This window comes from Anolis carolinensis, chromosome 1 (genome assembly GCF_035594765.1).
Source record: "Anolis carolinensis isolate JA03-04 chromosome 1, rAnoCar3.1.pri, whole genome shotgun sequence".
In the NCBI taxonomy this organism is placed as follows: domain Eukaryota; kingdom Metazoa; phylum Chordata; class Lepidosauria; order Squamata; family Dactyloidae; genus Anolis; species Anolis carolinensis.
In genome coordinates, this window is record NC_085841.1 from 160,685,675 (window position 1) to 160,705,345 (window position 19,671).

Below are 19,671 nucleotides of genomic sequence, written 5' to 3' on the forward strand. Positions count from 1 at the left end.
CATACATAAGATAGATTTTAAAAGAAACCAATTTTTATATTTTGATAAGACCACTGCCCAGCTGCTTTCTTCTTAAACCTTTTTTTAAATTTGTTGTTGCTAAATAAATGCATGAATACTGGTGTACTGCCTAACACTAGCATTCATGATCAACATTTTCTGATCCTTTATATTTTATTGATAGCATGTAATTTTAAATATCTGGAGGGAGATATTTGTAGTCTTTATAATTGGTCATACGAACTAGTTGGGTAGAAAGGAGGTGTGGTTTTGTTCTACCTGTACTGCTGTTCAAAATACTGAAGGATCTATTCCCATTTAATGCATTTGTCTCTTCAAGACTGCCATTCATGTAGCCTTGATAATTGAAAGATAATAGCTTGCAGTTGCACACAAATGTACATGAAGTCACATTAATCGTTGTAGCACAGAAGTTTTGAATACAGTTTCATTTACTCTGCAAGACAACCTGGAAATCCTCCCCCCCCCCCCCCGGTGATCTGGGGAAGGAATGGATCACAGCCTTTCCCACAATAGATTATACCCATTTGGGATAGACAATAGGAATTGGAATCTCTTTTTCATAACAAATTTCCTATTCCTCAATAAGTGAAGAGGGGTTTGTCATAGCCAAATAGATAGGTAACCATCTTTCCCTGATTGGCTGGGTTCTTCTCTCCTGATTTATAGAGCCTTGCAGCTTGTCTTCACAAACAACAATTATCAGAAATCAAGTGGATAATGCTAGTTAGGACTGCTAAGTCAACATTCAGATCCATTTATCTTGTTCTCAAAAAAAAAATTTTCCCTGAAATACCGGATTTAATGGTAAGGACAGACAATGTCTTGGGAAAAAACACATTGATCATTTAGACAAAGCAATATGTAAAACCCTACAACTAAGGTATTTAAATATTCCAGTGATAGAAGTCATATTTATATGTTTGAACGCAGAATAGCTTTGATGCCAGTACAGACTGGACTGATCATCAGCAAATGATCTTTTTACTAAGAAATATTTGATAGATTGTAGTTAGAATAGGTTATTTTTCCTCTTCTGGCCCCTTTTTGCATCTTAGTTGAACTATACAATCATCACATTCTTAGCATCAAAGGATCCAAAGATTCCCATAGCCAAGTGGTCCATATTATACATATTTCTGTTCCAATTTCCTAGAGAGTGAAAATGCTTGGGAAGGAGAAAAAAACAAAGCAGTTCTTATGTCATCACACTGATACACATGGTTCTTTGGAATAGCCTATCATCAGAGAGCAATTACATCTTCCATCAATTAGATATATTGCTAGGAGCTTTTGCAAGTTGTTTGAGAATATTCAATCAAACTTAGCCAAGATTATTTAAACAAATGTTTCCAAGACTGTTTCTGCAATGTCAAAAACAGAATTTTCATTAGGTAACAAAATTATTTGCATCTTTCATCAGGGCAAAGTGACCTGATTGTATACTCTATGGTCTACTCTGCCTTCTACACATTTTAAGATGTTCATTATTTCCAAAATATGTACAGCCAAGAGAAAAGGTGTGACACAGTGACACCTAAAGGACCTACCTTTTTGCATTGATGACAAGGCCCATATCAAAAAAAGGAAGCCCTCTTTATTTTTTATTAATGCAAGAAAAAGTTACTCAGATCCAATATGCGAATATATTGCCTTATTGCAAGATATGAAAAAGAGGGCAGCCATCGCAATCTATAAACATTGTAACACACCTATCCAAGGAAATAGCAACCTTGGGCAGCTTTTCAAAACAATGTCTTGATGGGTAAAATTTGTGCAACATTTCTAGTCAATGCAAATTTGAGTCTTATGTCTTTGCAGAAGCACTTTGTGAAAGGAAGATACTACAAATACCTCCTGGGGTGGTATTGCTCTCATATACACTTGAACATTAAATATTTTTCTCTTCTTTCTGAAAGAGTTTAATATAGACTTTCCATGAATTTTCATTTACAATTATGGTGGGAGAACGGTACACCCTGCTGAAGTTTTTGGGGTGATTGGTTTCATGGGGCTATCTTCTAAAATAGGAATTCTGGAGATTTCCCTGTTCATGTCTTCTAGATCCTTGTTTTCTTGGGTGCTGAGAATGGTGATATTGTATTTAACTTTTAGTGAGTTTTCTATTAAGATTCCAGGATTGCTTTGGTTAGTTATATGTGTTTGTAGAGAAGGAATAATAGATCTTCTACTTCACTTACCTCTTTTTCGAGGGGTGGGAATGGGGAGTACTAGCCATTTCCGTAGTGGTGAGACTAGTTTTCCAACTACCATCAGGACTCAAACTTCTTGATAAATGGCCTCGTCCATTCAGTCAGTATATGATGATCAGAAAAATACCTTTTCTGATATACAATTCCAACAGAATTGTTTTGTCTAGTGTATTTATATAGTATATGAGAAAGTCAGAAATGTGTTCATTCATCACAGGTTATGTTGTCACCATTGTGTACATTCCAACTGTACTTCATGGCCAGAGAATATAGATATTACTGGGAATAGAGTGGATATGAACTCAAAGAAAGCAAAATTATGCCAATAGGGATAATATATAAAATGTAAATGTGGACAATATTGTCCAGCTAAAATAAACTCCAGTTTGGAAAATTATTATTCATTTCCAAAAAATAAACACTCCATGTTTGTTTACTTCTTTAGGCCAATTGGCTTTTTTCTTCCACATTTTTTTTTAGTTTCCATTTTTAGAATTAGAACTCCATGTCTGAATCCAACATGCCGCTGGAAAAGCAGCTCTGGGGAGTTTCAAGAATGCATGTGGGCGAGGACTGGGATTGGGCATTCCTATTGGATTCTGCTACCCTACCGGCAGAAATTTATTCCTGGGTGTTAGATCAATTAACTGTAATTTAGCAGATTTTCTGATGGGCTCATTCTTTTGTGATTATTTACTATCTGCTGTAGGTTTTAGATAAAATGAACATAAAGAGTGTTAAATATACTCCTGGAATGGTTTTGAATATTGTTGTAGAGATATAACCAGATAGTACTTCTCAGGCATGACACTGTTAAAAAGCAACCAAGGATATGGTTCCTGGATTCCTTCCCCTACTGAATCTATTGTATTGTGAATATCAATTGCCATTTTGTTCTTGGTTTTCTTAGGTTATTCTACCAGATCTTGCGGTTTTGAGAATAGCCGTTTATGATGACAACAACAAACTGATTGGCCAAAGGATATTACCTCTAGATGGTCTTCAGGCAGGTTATAGACACATTTCTCTTCGAAATGAAGGCAACAAACCATTATCTCTGCCAACAATCTTCTGCAACATTGTACTCAAAACATATGTACCAGATGGGTTTGGAGGTAAACATCTGAATTGTTCTTTTTAATTCTAAGGAATTTACTATGAAAAAATTAAGATGGTAATTCAGACATTTTCCATATTCCTGAAGATTAAGGATGAATAAACATTTATTCCACATAAATAAATGTACTTATGTATTTTACTTTTAGACTGACCAGTAATCAGAGTGTAATGGGAAGTTTAAAAAATTATTCGAGTTGAGAATTGTGATAGTTGCAAAAGCAACCAAAGGAATTTCAAATTCCCATTGAAACCAACATAAAATGGTACTCATGAGTAACTCAAAATATTGCTTCAGTATTAGAATTTTGGAATTCTTATGACCAAACACACTACTTGTGCTCTTAAATCGCATGGATTTTAGCAACATTTAAGTGCAATTCACTTAGTATTTAAGAATCTATGTGTTACTGTTTGTGAGACCCAGTTTTCAAATCAAAATCCACCTCCTATCTTAAATAAATGCCAAAGAAAACTACTGCAAATAAGGCTTGAGCATTGTCAACTATCAATAACCCTAAATAGTCCATAGCTCACTCTTTCTCAAGCCCTGAGATGTAGATGCTCACATCTTTTGCCAGAAGGGCAAGCTTATTACATTGGCTTACTGGTGGATGGGTGAAGCAATACCATCCACTTCTACTATTTTGCCACTGAGAGGATCTGAAGGTGTTGCTTCAAGCTAAGCAAATGAATAGGCCCAGAACAAAGCTTTTAAAGGTACAGTTATAGTTCCAAGACGTGTGCATACATATGCATCACTAAAGTAGAGGAAGAGGGGGGGACTTGACCGGTAGTCTAGAGGCAAAGATGTTTCTAAGTTGTCCAGAACCGAAGAAACATTTGATATATATAGTTATAGATATATATTCCCCCTAGTGCCTTCTTTTCTGGAATCATCACATCCAAGTCAGAGCTCTTGATGGCATAGGCTATCACACATTTCTGTATCTCTTGTAAAGTTCACAATGGCTTTCCAAAATTATTAACCTATGATGGGTAATATCTTACAAAAATAAGCGCAAGCTCTCTGTAAAAATGTCTATGATAAAATTGTGGAAGGACCTGAAGTAACAAGTAATTATTTTGACTATGTACTTCAATTTCCCTTAGACATTGTGGATGCTTTGTCAGATCCCAAGAAATTTTTATCTGTCATGGAGAAAAGAGCAGACCAGATGAGAGCTATGGGGATTGAAACAGTAAGTAGTCATTAAATGTGGATAAGAAAGTAATTTGCATTTTTTACCTAAGCCCTCTTCTAGTAGACTTGAAAGACGGAAAGAGCTGATAAGATTAACCATCTTTTATTCTTTATTAACTTTGGATAGGCTCCATCATGACTAGTTTTGATCTATATATTTTTATCATCAGCTGGGCTGGGGTAGTATGTAATCAAGTCTATTTCCTATCTGTGATGCAACAGTATATAAATAAATATGTGTTTTGTAATCTGTAGGTTCCTGAGCTTTTCCTCCGTCTCTCTCTCTCTCTCTCTCTCTTTCTCTTAGACTTAGATGCCATAGTTTCACTGAAAAGTGTGTATCCTCCTTAGAGACCTGCAGTATGCAGTGCTTCTGTATTTAGCTGGCTACACTCTACCAAGATATCCATTCTAGTCAATTCTCCCCTGCACACATGCAAACATAAACACAAGCATACACATCCACATTGACACCATGCAGGATTCTGAGGCCAGAGAAGACCAAATAGTTCCCCTACAAAATTCCACCCAGTATTCCTCTGTGTTTGGTTATAAAATTTAGGAGACAGAAATTGTTTTATCTGGCATCATGGAACTGCGAGTCTGACCTACTTTTCAGCTCTCCCTTCTGTTGCCAGTGTTGTAAAATCAACTACAATCAGCTCAAAAGATGTCATGGCAGCATTGCAGAGGGCATGTTCACATCTGGAACCTTTTTTGAACCAGTTATAGTCTCCCAATATCCAGTGTTCATCCATTAAGCCACTTAGAATTTAAACCGGGGAGGATGAGAATCAGCCTCATGGTGTCCACAAGGTCTCCCAAGACAGGACAAGGCTACTTAAAATGGTTTTGCATTAGGCAAAGTTGGGAGTGTTCTAGATCAGGCATGGGCAAACTTCAGCAATTCAGGTGTTTTGGACTATAACTCCCAGAAAACCCAGCCAGCTTACCGGCTGTTAGGAACTGGCATGGGCCAAAGTTTGTCCTTACCAGTTCCAGAGCTTTGGGGTAATGTAAAAGAATTCTGAATTGGAGCTGGCCTCACTGTTCACGTGACCATCCCACTTTTTCTGGATTTTGTGCTGTGGAACAGGATGATGACACCAAGCTCGGTGGTTTTCTGGCCATCCCACAATGACCATGGAGCTCCCTAGGTGCCATTGTTGACCTTCACAAGGGTGCCAGTATGACTCAGAGAGGGGAAGGGGTATCACACCCACCCTCTCCCTTTTAAGTCATGCTGGCACCTTTGCAAATGTCAAAAATGGGATGGTCAAGAGCTCTTTGGAGCTCCATGACCACAGTACAATGGTAACAGAGTGGTGGTTCAATAGGAACAAGCTGAGTTTGGCTCCACTAGATGGTCAGGACTTCGTCCTGTTACATCAGCAGGGTGGAATCAAGCAGTGCAATCCACACCCAGGCTACTACACTCCCTGGGGTCTCCTGTCCATGTAAATCAGTGATTCTCAACCTGTGGGTCCCCAGATGTTTTGACCTTCAACTCCCAGAAATACTAACAGCTGGTAAACTGTAAACTGCAGGGATTTCTGGGAGTTGTAGGCCAAAACATCTGGGGATACACAGATTGAGAACCCTGGTGTAAATGCATGCCATTGGGTATAATGAGCTCCCATTAAAGTGTCTCTCCTCCCCCCCCCCACCCCTACTCCCTCATTTCTATAAATAATGGAAATTCCCTTAAAGCTGTTAATGCTCATTCCTTGTGAATGATACGATTCTAACTATGTATTTGCTGGAAAAAAGGAAATCTGATATCACAGTTAGTATGTATGTTACAGTACAACAGAATCGCCAGTGGTGATCTCTGTTAGACACACACATAATTTTTCTACTCCATTCTTGGGCATTGGAACAAAGATATCTAAAATACTGCAATTTTTGAGATAACATTTCTTTGGATAGCACAGCAGTATTCTAAAAAGCATTAGTTCCTTTGTATCAGCAGTAGCTTTGTTTCATCAGCTTAAGTATAAAACTGTTTGTTGTAAATATTGCCAGGTATTTTGTCCCGAGTCTCCTAAAAATAGTCATTAGGTTATGCACTGAAGGATAGTGCTACTTTAGATAATATTGTTTTGATTGCCCTTTACAATATCTATTAGGCATGCAAATATTTGAATAGTTTGTTCTTGCATGTGAAGGAGGGTGATATCGTCCCACTGCAGAAGAAAGCAAATGTTTCTTCATTTGCCTAGTATTCACACATCCCAAAGTGCATTAGGAGATTGTTCTGTGCAGAAATATCTGTGGCTTTTCTGTTAAATGTGTGTGTATGTGAAAAAAGCATGTTTTTCATATAGAATTATCATGTTCCCAGAAACAGAATTTCATCAAAATTGGTGAGGTTTTTTTTTTTTAAAAAATCAGGAAATCTATTGGTGGCCCAAGACATAAAGAATGGTAATTTCCTCCCATGTGTAATATTAATAATGTAAAGTGAATACCCGTGAATGTGTTGCACCAAATCTTCACACTGTTATTTCTCCCCATTGGGCAAGATTACCATAGTTATTGCAGTGTCTCTTGCACAATGAAGTTTTTGCAAAGGATAAAAGTAGGAAAAATCTCATAATAATTGACTACTTTTTCAACAGTGAAAAGAAAAAGCATGACTATTCTTTACATTGCTGGATTTGGCCCTTGGAATCCAGGCATTGTCTCCTTGTTTAAATCTGGATCCAGTTTCCTTTGACTACTTGGAATCCATTTCTCTTAGTTCCAGATTTATCAAGTGATCTTCTAAAAACTCCCTTTTTTTCCAGAGTGATATAGCTGATGTTCCAAATGACACATCAAAGAATGAAAAGAAAGGCAAAGCTAATAATCCCAAAGCAAATGTTACTCCTCAGACTAGCGCTGAACTTAGACCAAATGCCACATCAAGTGTGGGGCCAGCAGTGGAACCTAAGAAAGGTAAATATTCCTCTATTTCTTTTTGTTCTTGTGTTTTATGTCTCTTCTCCTTTGTAGAAATACCTTGGATTGAATCCAATTTCTAATCCCAACTAGGGTAGACCCATTTTGCATCAATGGAACTTATTTAAGTGTTGATTTACTTTGCAGCGATTGATTTAGTGTGTCTTCTGTGGTTGACACTAACATTTGGATTTAGGGCTGTGACTAATGTTAATTGTGAATCATGAGTATAAATTACTTTTTGCCCTCCTTCATAGTATGTTTTATAACTCTTGAGTGGGGCTGGGTGTCTCACTAAAAATCCATTAAAATTACAATTACTGGGATCAAAACAGTGTCTAAGTGTTTGGTTTTCTTCTCTTTCTCCCCCATTTTAGGTATAGATCTTATTCCTCAAATAAAGATAGAAGATCTGAAGCAAATGAAGGTAATGCTATGTAAGAGTCATGTCTCTCTAAAACCTGGAAGGAGAATTTGTTGGATTGTCCAGTGGGGAAAATAATTGAATTGTCATGGAATGTGCAAATAAATCCACCTTCATGAAAAGGCCCAGAGGAACCCGGAACCCCAGAGGCCAGACAAGGAGTGTGTGTGAAAAGGCTGTTCCCAGTGGTGGCAGCAACCTCAGGGCTCCATGGCGCCTGAATAAGGACCCAGTTGTTCCTGCCACTTCAGCACAGATCCTGCCCCTGGGCAGCCCTCAAGGTCTCTTACCTACCTGCCCTAGGCTCAGTCCCATGAGGTTCCTAATTGGCCTCATTCAAAACTTCCTCCTCATGTTTCAAGGCCTTGTGAATGAAACCATTTGGGAATCATGTGAGACTGGCCAGTTCACCAGCCTCTGCATGATGGAGGGTGTGACTTCCCAAGTTGCCTCATTCATACTGTCTGGCTCCCCTATATGCTTTACCTGTGCTGTTGGGTACATGACATTCAAGGGCAAATCTATTTTGAGATACGCATTACATTCAGTGCTGTATTACACATGGGGAAATATGGTAATTTTGCACAGAGACTTCTATAAATTATTAGCATATATTCCTGGTCTTGGCCGGATGTTGTTGGGACCACTGCCCACCTACTTTCTCTCTTCTCCAGCTCTGAGAAGACTACCTCACAAAGTCTCCATGGCCATGCTCTAGCAATAGTGGAAAGGCTCTCCACTTCCTCCCTTCCTCCTTTTCCTTCCTCCCTTCCTTCCCCTCATAAACGTGTCACCTTTCTTTCGCAGTGGCATCACAAAGAGCCACCATCTAACAATAGCCAATCTTTCATCTGTCATGAATACTTTTTAAACAAAAATTCTTTTTATTGCAATTTTCATTGTGACGAGGGTATATCAGAACTCTTGTACTTTTACACAAAGAATGACATTAGACATACAGACATACAGATTCTGTATAACTACATTGGATTCACAAACAACCTATAGTTATATTGGCTAACAAACAGGCAAAGAGGAATTACATTTTTACTCAACATTCACACACACATAAACATTCAGTCATCCTCATGCATCCAAATATTACCATATACTCCATTATTCCACTGTGAAGAACACCTCTTAGGCCAGACTGCTCCCTTGCCAATTTGCCAATGCACCAAAACTTCTAAAACACCAAAATGCTAAAATGCATCCTCTTTCCCTAAGAACATGACTCTAAAACACACTCCTTTCTCTTCCCTTGAGAAAATGAGCAAGTGGTCATACTGGGTTCCATTGCAAATCTGGCACTCCCAAATACATACACCATCTTTCCATAGAGCATAACGGGTGAACAGCGTCACTGTTTGTCACACCTTTTGGATTGTAATAAGGCCTCTTACATAGCAATATTTCTCCTGATGTTGTCCCAAAGTTGTAAATGAATGATAGATGTTTTCCATCCTTCTATCGTTTTAGAATTGTGTCTTCAGCCCAATTAGGCCCCATCTATACACCTTTCATAACATTCATCTAAATCATACATCATATTTCAGTATGACATATCTAGCAACAACCAATCCAATGACATCACAAAGGGCCACTTAGAAACACCCTTTATAGTACAAACAGACATATAGATACTTTGATTTTTATAGACTGAAACCTCAAATCCTCCCACCCACCTCCCACCCACCCCCAAAAAAGTTTTGTCTCATTCTCACATTGAGGTGAGGACTCCATCACAGGTGGCAATTTCTTGACATGACATGACAACCTCTCTCACTGAAAATGAGAAGTTTTGTATATATGTTTCTGATATGCTATCTTTTGCCCTATTGTTGATCGATAGCTTACTGTTACATTGAACACACATAATACACATAATAACTGTTTAAGGCTCACATCAAGTCCCTACATTCCTATATTTCACAGAATCTAGAACACCATCAACTCCAAGATGCACCCACTCCCACCCCATTTATGAGCATCAATTTTAGAAAATGGAAGCAATACCCTTTTTGTAGCTCCATTTTTTAAAAAAAATATTTTTCTTTGAAGAAATCATAGGCTTCTGAATCTTATCGGCATGAGATAAGGGGTGGGAGCAGCTGAGAGATCTTTGTGGGGAAAGACAGCTAAAAGATTACAGGGGGGAAAGGTATTTCAACTGTGTCACTGCTCCTGATCCTCTTTTGTAAAAAAAGGGATCTAGAATGCCCATGATTCTATGGCACACCCCTATTTTTAAGCATGAAATTTCGATCTTAAGACTGTATAAATGTACTTATGTTGCCCTGGCACTGAAAGTTTGTGGATCATATAAAATGACATGGCAAACCAGATTTGGCCTATGGGCATTGTGTTTGACTCACATGTTAGTTCCATACCACAGCTTGGTTTGCTAAGCTACCTCCCTAATTTAAAATGTTTTATTAAGATTGTAATGTAACTTTTTTCAAAGTGGAAGTATGCATATGCCATTGCAGCAGGCACTGTCTTGTAATTTCAAACATCTTAAAGAGACATTGATTGGTTTATTTTTGTTGTTGTTTTAATGGGGAGCAGGCATATATAAAGCATTTGAAAAAACAGCAAAAAGAGTTGAATGCTTTGAAGAAGAGACATGTAAAGGTATGGTAATTTTAAACGTGTTTTGCCTATGAAGTGTTTTGCATTAGTTTTTTTGGTTTCAGAAACAGGGTTGTAGAGCAGGAAAAAGAAAACAAAAATTTAGATCAAGTGCAAATTATGTATTCAAATAGGGGATAGTTGTAGTTCCTAACTTACTGCTTAATTAAGGTTTCTTACATCTGTATGGGTAAGAAAATAGAACACTAGTTGTCACTACTGATTGTGACTAAATGTTTTTGAATCAATGCATAATTTTCATATTTCTGATGTACTGTCTGTATTGCCTGAAGTAGATAAAGTACTTTCTCCAATTCTCTGTTTGATGTACCTACATGGGAAAATGTCCACTGCCTTGAGCTCCATTTAGAAAGAAATGCAGAGTATAAAAATTTCATGTTCCAGATTTGTTAGGGTGTTCTTCATCCCTATCCTCTCACTAAAATCTAAACTCTGAATGTTTGTAAACAAATGTCATGTTCTGAGAAGCCAATATCATTGGCTTCCATGGGGCTTACTAGGAATGAAGTCTAAAGACGCTAAGAGAGCTTATGCATATTCCAGGTGTGTATCCCTTATCTGAAATACTTGACACCAGAAATATGTATTTCAGATTTTTCTGGAATCTGGAATTCTTGCATATATGTAATAAAGTATCTTGGGGATGGTCTAAACATGAAATTAATTTGCTTTTCAGAAAAGCTTTACACACATAGCCTGAACATAATTTATATACAATATTTTTCATAATTTTGTGCATGAAACTAAGTACATGTTCTCCAAATCATCAGAAAGCAACGGTGTTACTGTTGAGCCATCATATGACCAATTTTGAATTTTGGGGTATTTCTGATTTTAGAATTCGGAATAAGAGATAAGCCAGTATTACCATTTGTGTTGCACAGTACTTTATATAGTACAATGAAATAAAAGAGAGAAAAAACAAGAAGGCAAGAAAAGAGGAGGTGTGGCAAACAGAGGTAGAATGTACAATTGTTTCAGTTACACATAAGTTAAAGTGGAGCATGTAGACCTGGAGGCTATGTGCCTGTCTTGTAAAAGAGTCTTTATGCAATTTCAAAGATAAGAAAAACTAATCAAAACGTGTGTGTGTGTGTGTGTGTGTGTGTGTTTTAATCTGACCTTTATATGTTGTGACATACATTTACAAGTTTCATAATGCACACTGTAACCCAAGGTATTAATTTTTGTTGTTGTTGCAGGAACACAGTGTCATGCAAAAGTTGCACTGCACACAAGTTGACAAAATGGTAGCGCAGTATGACAAAGAGAAGTTAGGGTATGAGAAAATCCTTGAAAAAGCAATCAAGAAAAAAGGGTATGGACTTGGATTTTTTAACAAACGTTAGAATGTATCTGTTGCATTAATTCACTTTTTAAATCTTGTTCCTCATTCCTCAATAAGAAGCTTATGTGGTTGCACACCTTGTATGTAAATAAATCCAAAACTTTTTCTTTCATTTGGAATTTAAGTAGACAATTCAAGTATGCCATTCAGGAAAAAAATGCCATGTTTGAATCTAAAACTTGCCACGTTCTTGCAGATGCTACTGCAGTTCACTTTTCATCAGCCTTTGCTGTCATGCCCATGATGTCTTAGTCCAGTGACATATAAGGGTCTAAGATTGAGAAAGGCTACTTGGAAGACCTCAAGTTAACACCTGATGATTTTTAAAGTTTGTTATTAATGGAATGATTTCCAGCCTTCAATGCTTTTGATGGACAATTCTGCTTTTATTATGAAGCAGCACAAAGTTGTGTGAAATTTTAGAAATACCATATCTTTTGCATTGCCTCTACCCTACATTGCTTACTCCTATTAGCTTGATCAACCTACATCTTTTCATACCTGAGCAAATAATGGCATAGTTGTGTCATTTTGACTTTAAATAGACATATGTGAGCCTGGTATTAACTAATATCTATGCTAGTTTGTGAGTAACTGATGAAGAGTTAGAATATTATATTTGCGAATCTGACTTGGCATTGTCAGGTTTCCCCAGATCATTTTCAATTAGTGCACTTACTAATGATATTTGTAGAAGATAAAAGATTGTCTTTCTCTTCCTAAAGACTGATAATATTGACATGTTATTTTGACATTGAATTGTATTCTGAAATATCACAGAAGCTTTGCATACAATTTACTTTTTTGGCATAGCAAAAGTGATTATTCCCACTAAGACAGCTGTTGAGGTAATTGGGGATGCCAGGGTGGGCTTTTATACCTTTAATAGATATATAGAAGAGGAAATTTCAGTAGTCGTTGCATGTTACTTAGTTGTACAAAAAGTAGCAACTGCCTAAATTCCTTTTTCTATAAAAAGAAACAGGAGTTCTCGCCAGTTTTCATTCTAGCAACTCTGGCTGGATCTACACTGCCCTATATGCCAGGATCCTATCCCAGATTATCTGTTTATTCCAGATTATCTGGCAGTGTAAAGCAGATATTCTGGCATCATGTCCTGTGATATAGGACAGTGTAGATCCAGCCCCTGCTAGTCATAAATGCTACCAAAAAACAATACCTTTCAGAGTCAAGATATTAATATATTCAACTCTTGTTGTCCTCAAAGAGTAATGAGCTAAATAGTAAATACACAAAAGATAGTAGGCATGCACAGATTTTAAACTGGGTAGCAATGAAAACGTGGGGGTGTCGAAAATGAATGGATCTTACATTCACCTCAACCCATGTGGTTTTTGAAGATGCAACCAAGTGGTGGTTTGTGGATGAGGTGAGGGAGTAGTGGAGGAGTGCTTCCTCCTTGCTCAGGCCATGTGCCACTTGTGTTGTAGTGTGTACTTTGCAGAAATAGAGAGCACAGTCTGTAAAGGCAGAGCCTTTCCCCACTGGAAATTACATGTGAGGGCTCAGCAACACTTGCATGGAATTGAAATGTGTTTTGCACACATTCGGTTGTCAAAAATAGTAAGGTTCTCCATCCTCTGAATAACAGGAGATAGGTATTTCTTTTTCCATTGATAATTCATTTTTTTAATCAAAAGAGGGAACTCATTTCTCTTGATCATTGGTTTCCAAGAAAGGCATAAATAACATAAAACATGTGAAGATCTGCAAATTGCAAACCGTAGGAATTCTATCTTATTTGAAGGTGTGCACACTTTTCAAAATATGGTTCTTTAATCTGCCTCATATTTCCCTGGCATATCAGTACCATGAAACTATAAGAAACTTGCTGGATCACACCAAACATCTGCATAGCCCAGCATACTGTTTTCAACAGCAGTCAGCCAGATGCCTCTGGGTGTCACAAACCAAGTACAAAGGCAACAATTGCTTACCTCCGGCTGCACCAACATACTCCATTGAGGCATTGTACTGAAAGCTATGGGTGGGAACTCTCCTCTTCCATAAATACACTTCCTTTTTAAAAAAAACAAAGCAAAAAAAAAAAAACAACCAAGCCAGGGCTAATCACACCATCATTTGGGAACAAATCCTTTAAGTTAATTAAGCTGTATGAAGAAATACAGAGTACATGGCTATATATAAGCTCCACCATTTCCAGTGGGGGAAAATATAATTATATTCTTCCATGCTGACAGATGGGCTGCTTGCCTAGTGCACTTGAATAGGGACTTCAGCTGAACAGTATAAATGCCATTCCATGTCTTAGAGTCTCTAGTGAGTTAGTGCATTCATGTGGCCATTCACAGATGCTTACGGAATCAGGTTCACGGATTAGTAAGCAGCATGTTTCTTCAGTAAAAAAAAAAGGAAATAAAATAAAAATGTTCTTCTCTGTGGAATATTTAGAACCTCGCCACATAAGGACTGAGCTAGACATAAGGAAATTAGATAACCTTTTTTGCCCATAGTACCTCATGTGTAAATGTGTAAGAGATGGGGTGGAAGGCCTGTCCTGGACATACATAGATATGTGGCCCAAGGAAGTCAAAACCTCCATCACCATCTACACATCTTTTTAAGCACTTTTCTCCTAGTTCACTTAGAGAATTGTAATGAGATGGAAATGATGGAGAAATACCTGATGTGCAAGGAAACAAGGCAAAGGAAAGTTCAGCGCAATTCACTCTTCCATCCCTTTTGACCAAGATATTGGAAACCTCTCATGGCCTTATAGGTTGTCTGAGATTGTAGCAAATAGTAAACATAACTGATCTCATCATGTTTGCTTTGGTCCTAAGCCTTTGTTACAAGCTGTTTTATACATATAGATTATCTTCTCATTTCTCTAGTTTCCTTAGTCCCTACTCCACTTTGGTTGTCAATCCTCAGCATTAAAATGCAATGTGTATATTACTCTTCAGAAGAAGTAACACTCTGAGCTGTATCCATGGGATCATCCTAACTGTCATTTCATCAAGTAGAGATTTTCCAAAATCTCACATTGTGGTGATAGAAGAAGTCTATCGTATTCTGTCTTCAATGAGGCAAAAATAAAAATTGGTTGCCCTCCTTTACCTTGAATGTAAATTCTTAAAGGAAATAATTTCTACATCTGATTTTGCTATCAACTGTTGGATTACAGAAATTTGTATAAGTGTTGGATTAACAGATTCCTCTTGATGCAGCTGATGTACTCTAGTTATCTAAAACATAAAATTAGAAATATCTAAATTCATAGGTTAGGTGTCCTTTGACATTCTCTACGCAAGTGAATCATTGTTATTCTGAATTATGCAGTACTTAGGTTAAGCATAAGTAAACCAAGAGTATGTAAAATGTAGCTCATGTGCAAAATGGGGTCTGTTGCTCAAATATGTTCTGGCATTTGACCTTTTTTTTCATTGGGAATTTTAATGTGGGGTAATGTGGGGTCTCAAATTTCTTCATTTGTTTTTAGAGGGAATAATTGCCTTGAGGTGAAAAAAGAAATAGAAAATAAAATACAGATGCTAACATCTGATCACAAATCAAAGGTAAGAATTAGCTATTTTTAATATCTCCCTTTTGTGTGCATTAGTGTTTCTAAAATTAGGAAATAATGGTTGCTTATTCAACAGGAAAGTAGCACCAAATGATATAGATTTATAGATTTATCTAGATACTGGAGAGCTTAACTGAATTTCCAAAGTTTGTCATTGAGAAGTGTCTAGTTATTTTATGTTCTTCTGCTACCTGAACTGCCTTCTGGTCTTTCTGCTGATATACATTGGTGACAAGGGTGGATTCCCTCTTCTCTTAATGTTATCAGCCAGGAGCAAAAGGAATTTCATGCAACTCAGTTATTGAACTGGATGCATTCTCCCAAACTTAAGAAGAATCCTTGACCTGGAGATTTGTGGGTGCCTGTGCTATGTTGTTCCTTTATATTGAATTGGTTCCTAACTTCCCATGACCACAAATCCTTTCATTGGAGGTGTTCCCTCAATAGAAAAAAATGGGAATAATATTTATAAGGTTGACTATCCCCAAATGCTTGGGGCTTGAAGTGTTTTGGATTTTGAATTGTTTTGGATTTTGGAATAAGTGTATTTACTTATACATACATAATCTGTGTAAACATGAAATTCATTTATGTTTCATATACATCTTAGACATATCACCTAAAAATAATTTTACACATGATATTTTCAATAATCTTGCATGGGAATTTACATTATGAACTTCAGGGAAAACAAGTTTCAAAATAATCTCTCTCCAAATGCTTGCAGGAGCATTTATTTGATCAGAATCCCTACCATTGCCCTTTTCTTTGGATGCTTAAGCTATGCTGTTAAGGACTTGAGTGAAATTTTAAGTCACTGTCCTGCTGGAAAATCAGACACTAAATGACATTTTTATATAGTGATTGCAGAATTATTATGTGCAGGGGCAGTACATGCCACATCTTTCTCCTAATCCACAGATTTTGGATGTTCACTGTTTTAATTGGTTATAAAAATATCCATAGAACCTCGGTTTCTCACTGGTTAGTAATAGAACAAACAAACAAACTACAGAGGTTCTGACGGTGCTGCCTTCACCTCCGCCATCGCCAAATTCATATGGGTTTTCACTGAATCTGGTGAGAATATTAAAACTGGCCATTATTAAAGGCATACATTTTTGTTAATGACAGCAGCTAGTGCTTCTACTTATGCAAAAATGAGACACCTTAATTTCACCATGACTGCTAGTTACTGTGTCCCATGGAGTTCTGGAGGATCCATTAACTCATGGAAGCATCTGGGGATTGTAACTGAGGGCAAATGGAATGGTGTTCATTTCATGAGTCCAAGTGTTGTCTACTAATAAATAAACATCATTGAATAGCATCCATAATTTTTAGTAAGCTCAATGTGGAAGGAAGAATTACAAATAATATTTATACGTGTATCCAACTCATATGAATTATTTTCATGTTTAATCAATCCTATGACTGCAATTTTGTATGCAGTTCTCTAGTACAATTTGCGGAAATGACATTCATAATTTTGATCCTAATTTTGTAAAAGGTATAAGGGGAAGTGTCCAGAAGCATCCCTTTCACTTTTTTCAGTATTTGTGTTCTTTGATAGGTCATCAGCAGTGCCTAGTTATGAGATATGGAGTTGTTCCCACAGCTGCCTATAAATTAGGCCTCTAACAACATTGAAAAATAAGCATGGAAAATACTGATGCAATTCTTCTTCCACAAGGTAAAAGAAATTGTGGCACAGCACACGAAAGAGTGGTCAGAGATGATCAATACACATAGTGCCGAAGAGCAAGAAATGCGTGATTTGCATCTGAGCCAGCAGTGCGAGTTACTAAAAAAGCTGCTAGTTAATGCGCACGAACAGCAGACCCAGCAACTAAAGCTTTCCCATGACAGGTGGGTGTTTCAATCCTCTCGTGCAGATAGGGTAGGTCTCTGAGGCTGTAAGTTGATTCAGCTCATGTTTATAGCAGAGAGCTGGTATGTTCAGTGAAAATGTAGTGGTGACATGTATTTTAAAAATATTTACGGATTGCAAGTAGCTGGCTTTCAATGTCCGTTGGGTTGGTTGATGCCATCTTAATCAAACCAATCTTAAAAACATTTTTAAATTCTTACTCAGGCTTTACCATAGGTAACTATCACTTCAGTGATTAGTGAAGGGGAAAATACATTCTTTATTTTATTGGGTATATTTGGTAATTTTATTGCTGCTGAAATTCATTCTTCATACATAGCTTCTGTAGGGTTTTTTTAAACCAACTCTTTCCATATTGCTCTCTATCTACAGGAAGCCTTAAAAATCCCCTCAATCTTTTATCAAATTTGTTTAGTTAGTGTTTAAGGAGTTAATTGGCTTAGAGATCTCTTGTTCAACTGAAACAAGTCGGGCTCCTTGAGCTTTAGGCTGAGAGATTGAGGATCCTTGTCAGGTTATCTGGATTCACTCTGGGATTCCATCATTACCTGCTGGCCACATTACAGCATATCGTCATTAAGATGTTGTACTTTCATAAACACTGTTTCTCTTTTTTCTTTCTTTAACAGACATTTTAATCATTAACACATACAGGAACATTACTATCTTTAACAATATAACTTAGCTGATCCATTCAGGTATACATATTTAGCTGTCGAGGAGTCATACATTTGAATTCAGATATTTGTGAATACAAAGATATTCAAGAGTTAATCTACTGAAGTATTGTTAAATTATAACAACATTCAGGAAAGTAATTTTTACAAACGTTTCTTTACAATAGGACAGATATCTCTTTCTGCATAGTCTGATTGGTCCATACCAGAATTATCTTTTTCAACATGTCTGGACAGTTTATTAGTTGTCAGGAATAGTAGGGCTAGAAGATAACATGCCAGCCATCTCTTTGTATGCTGCAAATTCCCAAAGGTAGTTTGAGCTTGGCTCTGATTAGGCTCCTTTAACTCTCCCAAGCTATCCCTTGTCTAGTCAAAACAAAGGTGTTGACTATTTACCTTTTATGATACTCAAACAAAACAAAGATATTTATATAGGACTATTCATCTCCTGATTTTATCAACCAATGCACTTGTAAAAAAAATCGTTGCCAGTGAAGTCTGCTGATTCTCACAATGTTGTTAGAAACACCAGTGTTTGTTTCCCCATCTTATTTAAATTCTAGTAAGCATTTTACTGAGACATAGGTTCAAAATAATACATATACTTGTTATAATACATCTAGCCTTCTGCCTTATAACTTATACCATGAGTAGGGCATATGTTATACTCTATCTATTACACTAGGTTACATGCTGTAATTCATAGCTTCTTCCTAGGCCACACAGTTGACAACTGAATACACTTGGCCTGCAACACATTTCGATGTAAATGCAACTAGAGTGAATTTTTAAATTATATGTGACCATGATTACAACTGATCAGTACTATGGAAGATCTTGCTCCAAGATCTTGTTCTGTTTATAAATCCTGCTGGTGGGAAGTTTGAGAAAAGCATGTTCTGACACATATTGGACTCTGGCCCTGTCCATTGCTATATGTACATTATTTCCAGACTCCTCAGTGCTGACTCCTATGATTGAAATGTAATTGTCATAATGGGGAAAAATCTGGTCATTTTTTAGAGAAAGCAAAGAAATGCGTGCCAATCAAGCCAAAATTTCAATGGAAAACAGTAAAGCCATTAGCCAAGACAAATCCATCAAAAACAAAGCCGAAAGAGAGAGGTAAGTATTGCATTACAGTGCTTACTCTGTGTGGATAATCTTTTGTGGGAGAAAAAAATCCATAGCTTCTTTATAACATCCTTCTGAAAATATATCATTTTGTGTTCATTTTTTTCAGATTCTTTTGTGTTGTTTGCCCCAATCTACTTACTGTATTTCTTCAATTGTAAGATACCTTCAATTGTAAGATGCACCCTAATTTCAGCAGCACCACCAACAATAATACATGATACACCTGCGATTCTAAGATGCACCCCAGTTTAAGAGATGTCTATAAAGAAAAATGTGCATCTTAGAATTGAAAAAAATACAATATTCTCCCACAAGTAAATATATATGTACATTTTTACAATATATTTTTCTCACTTTTCAAATATATGCAATTTTCCGGTCCTACAGAATACGCAAAAATCCTGAAATGTTATTTAAATTCCAAGTGCATCAGAATAGTGTAGATCAGGGAAATCCGTCAAGTGGAGCTGCTTC

General features: G+C 36.9%; 1 protein-coding gene across 19 annotated transcripts in view; it reads left to right on the forward strand.

Moving 5' to 3' along the window:
- plcb4 (phospholipase C beta 4) overlaps positions 1–19,671 on the forward strand; it is a 263,855-nt gene that overhangs the window by 234,425 nt on the left and 9,759 nt on the right. For all 19 annotated transcript variants that reach the window (XM_062957597.1, XM_062957576.1, XM_008116150.3 and 16 more), the window contains 9 exons: positions 3,145–3,349; positions 4,464–4,552; positions 7,344–7,494; positions 7,875–7,924; positions 10,490–10,555; positions 11,776–11,891; positions 15,406–15,481; positions 17,183–17,358; positions 19,084–19,185. In XM_062957597.1, the coding sequence (XP_062813667.1) occupies positions 3,145–3,349; positions 4,464–4,552; positions 7,344–7,494; positions 7,875–7,924; positions 10,490–10,555; positions 11,776–11,891; positions 15,406–15,481; positions 17,183–17,358; positions 19,084–19,185 (1,031 nt within the window). The remainder of the gene's footprint in view (positions 1–3,144; positions 3,350–4,463; positions 4,553–7,343; positions 7,495–7,874; positions 7,925–10,489; positions 10,556–11,775; positions 11,892–15,405; positions 15,482–17,182; positions 17,359–19,083; positions 19,186–19,671) is intronic.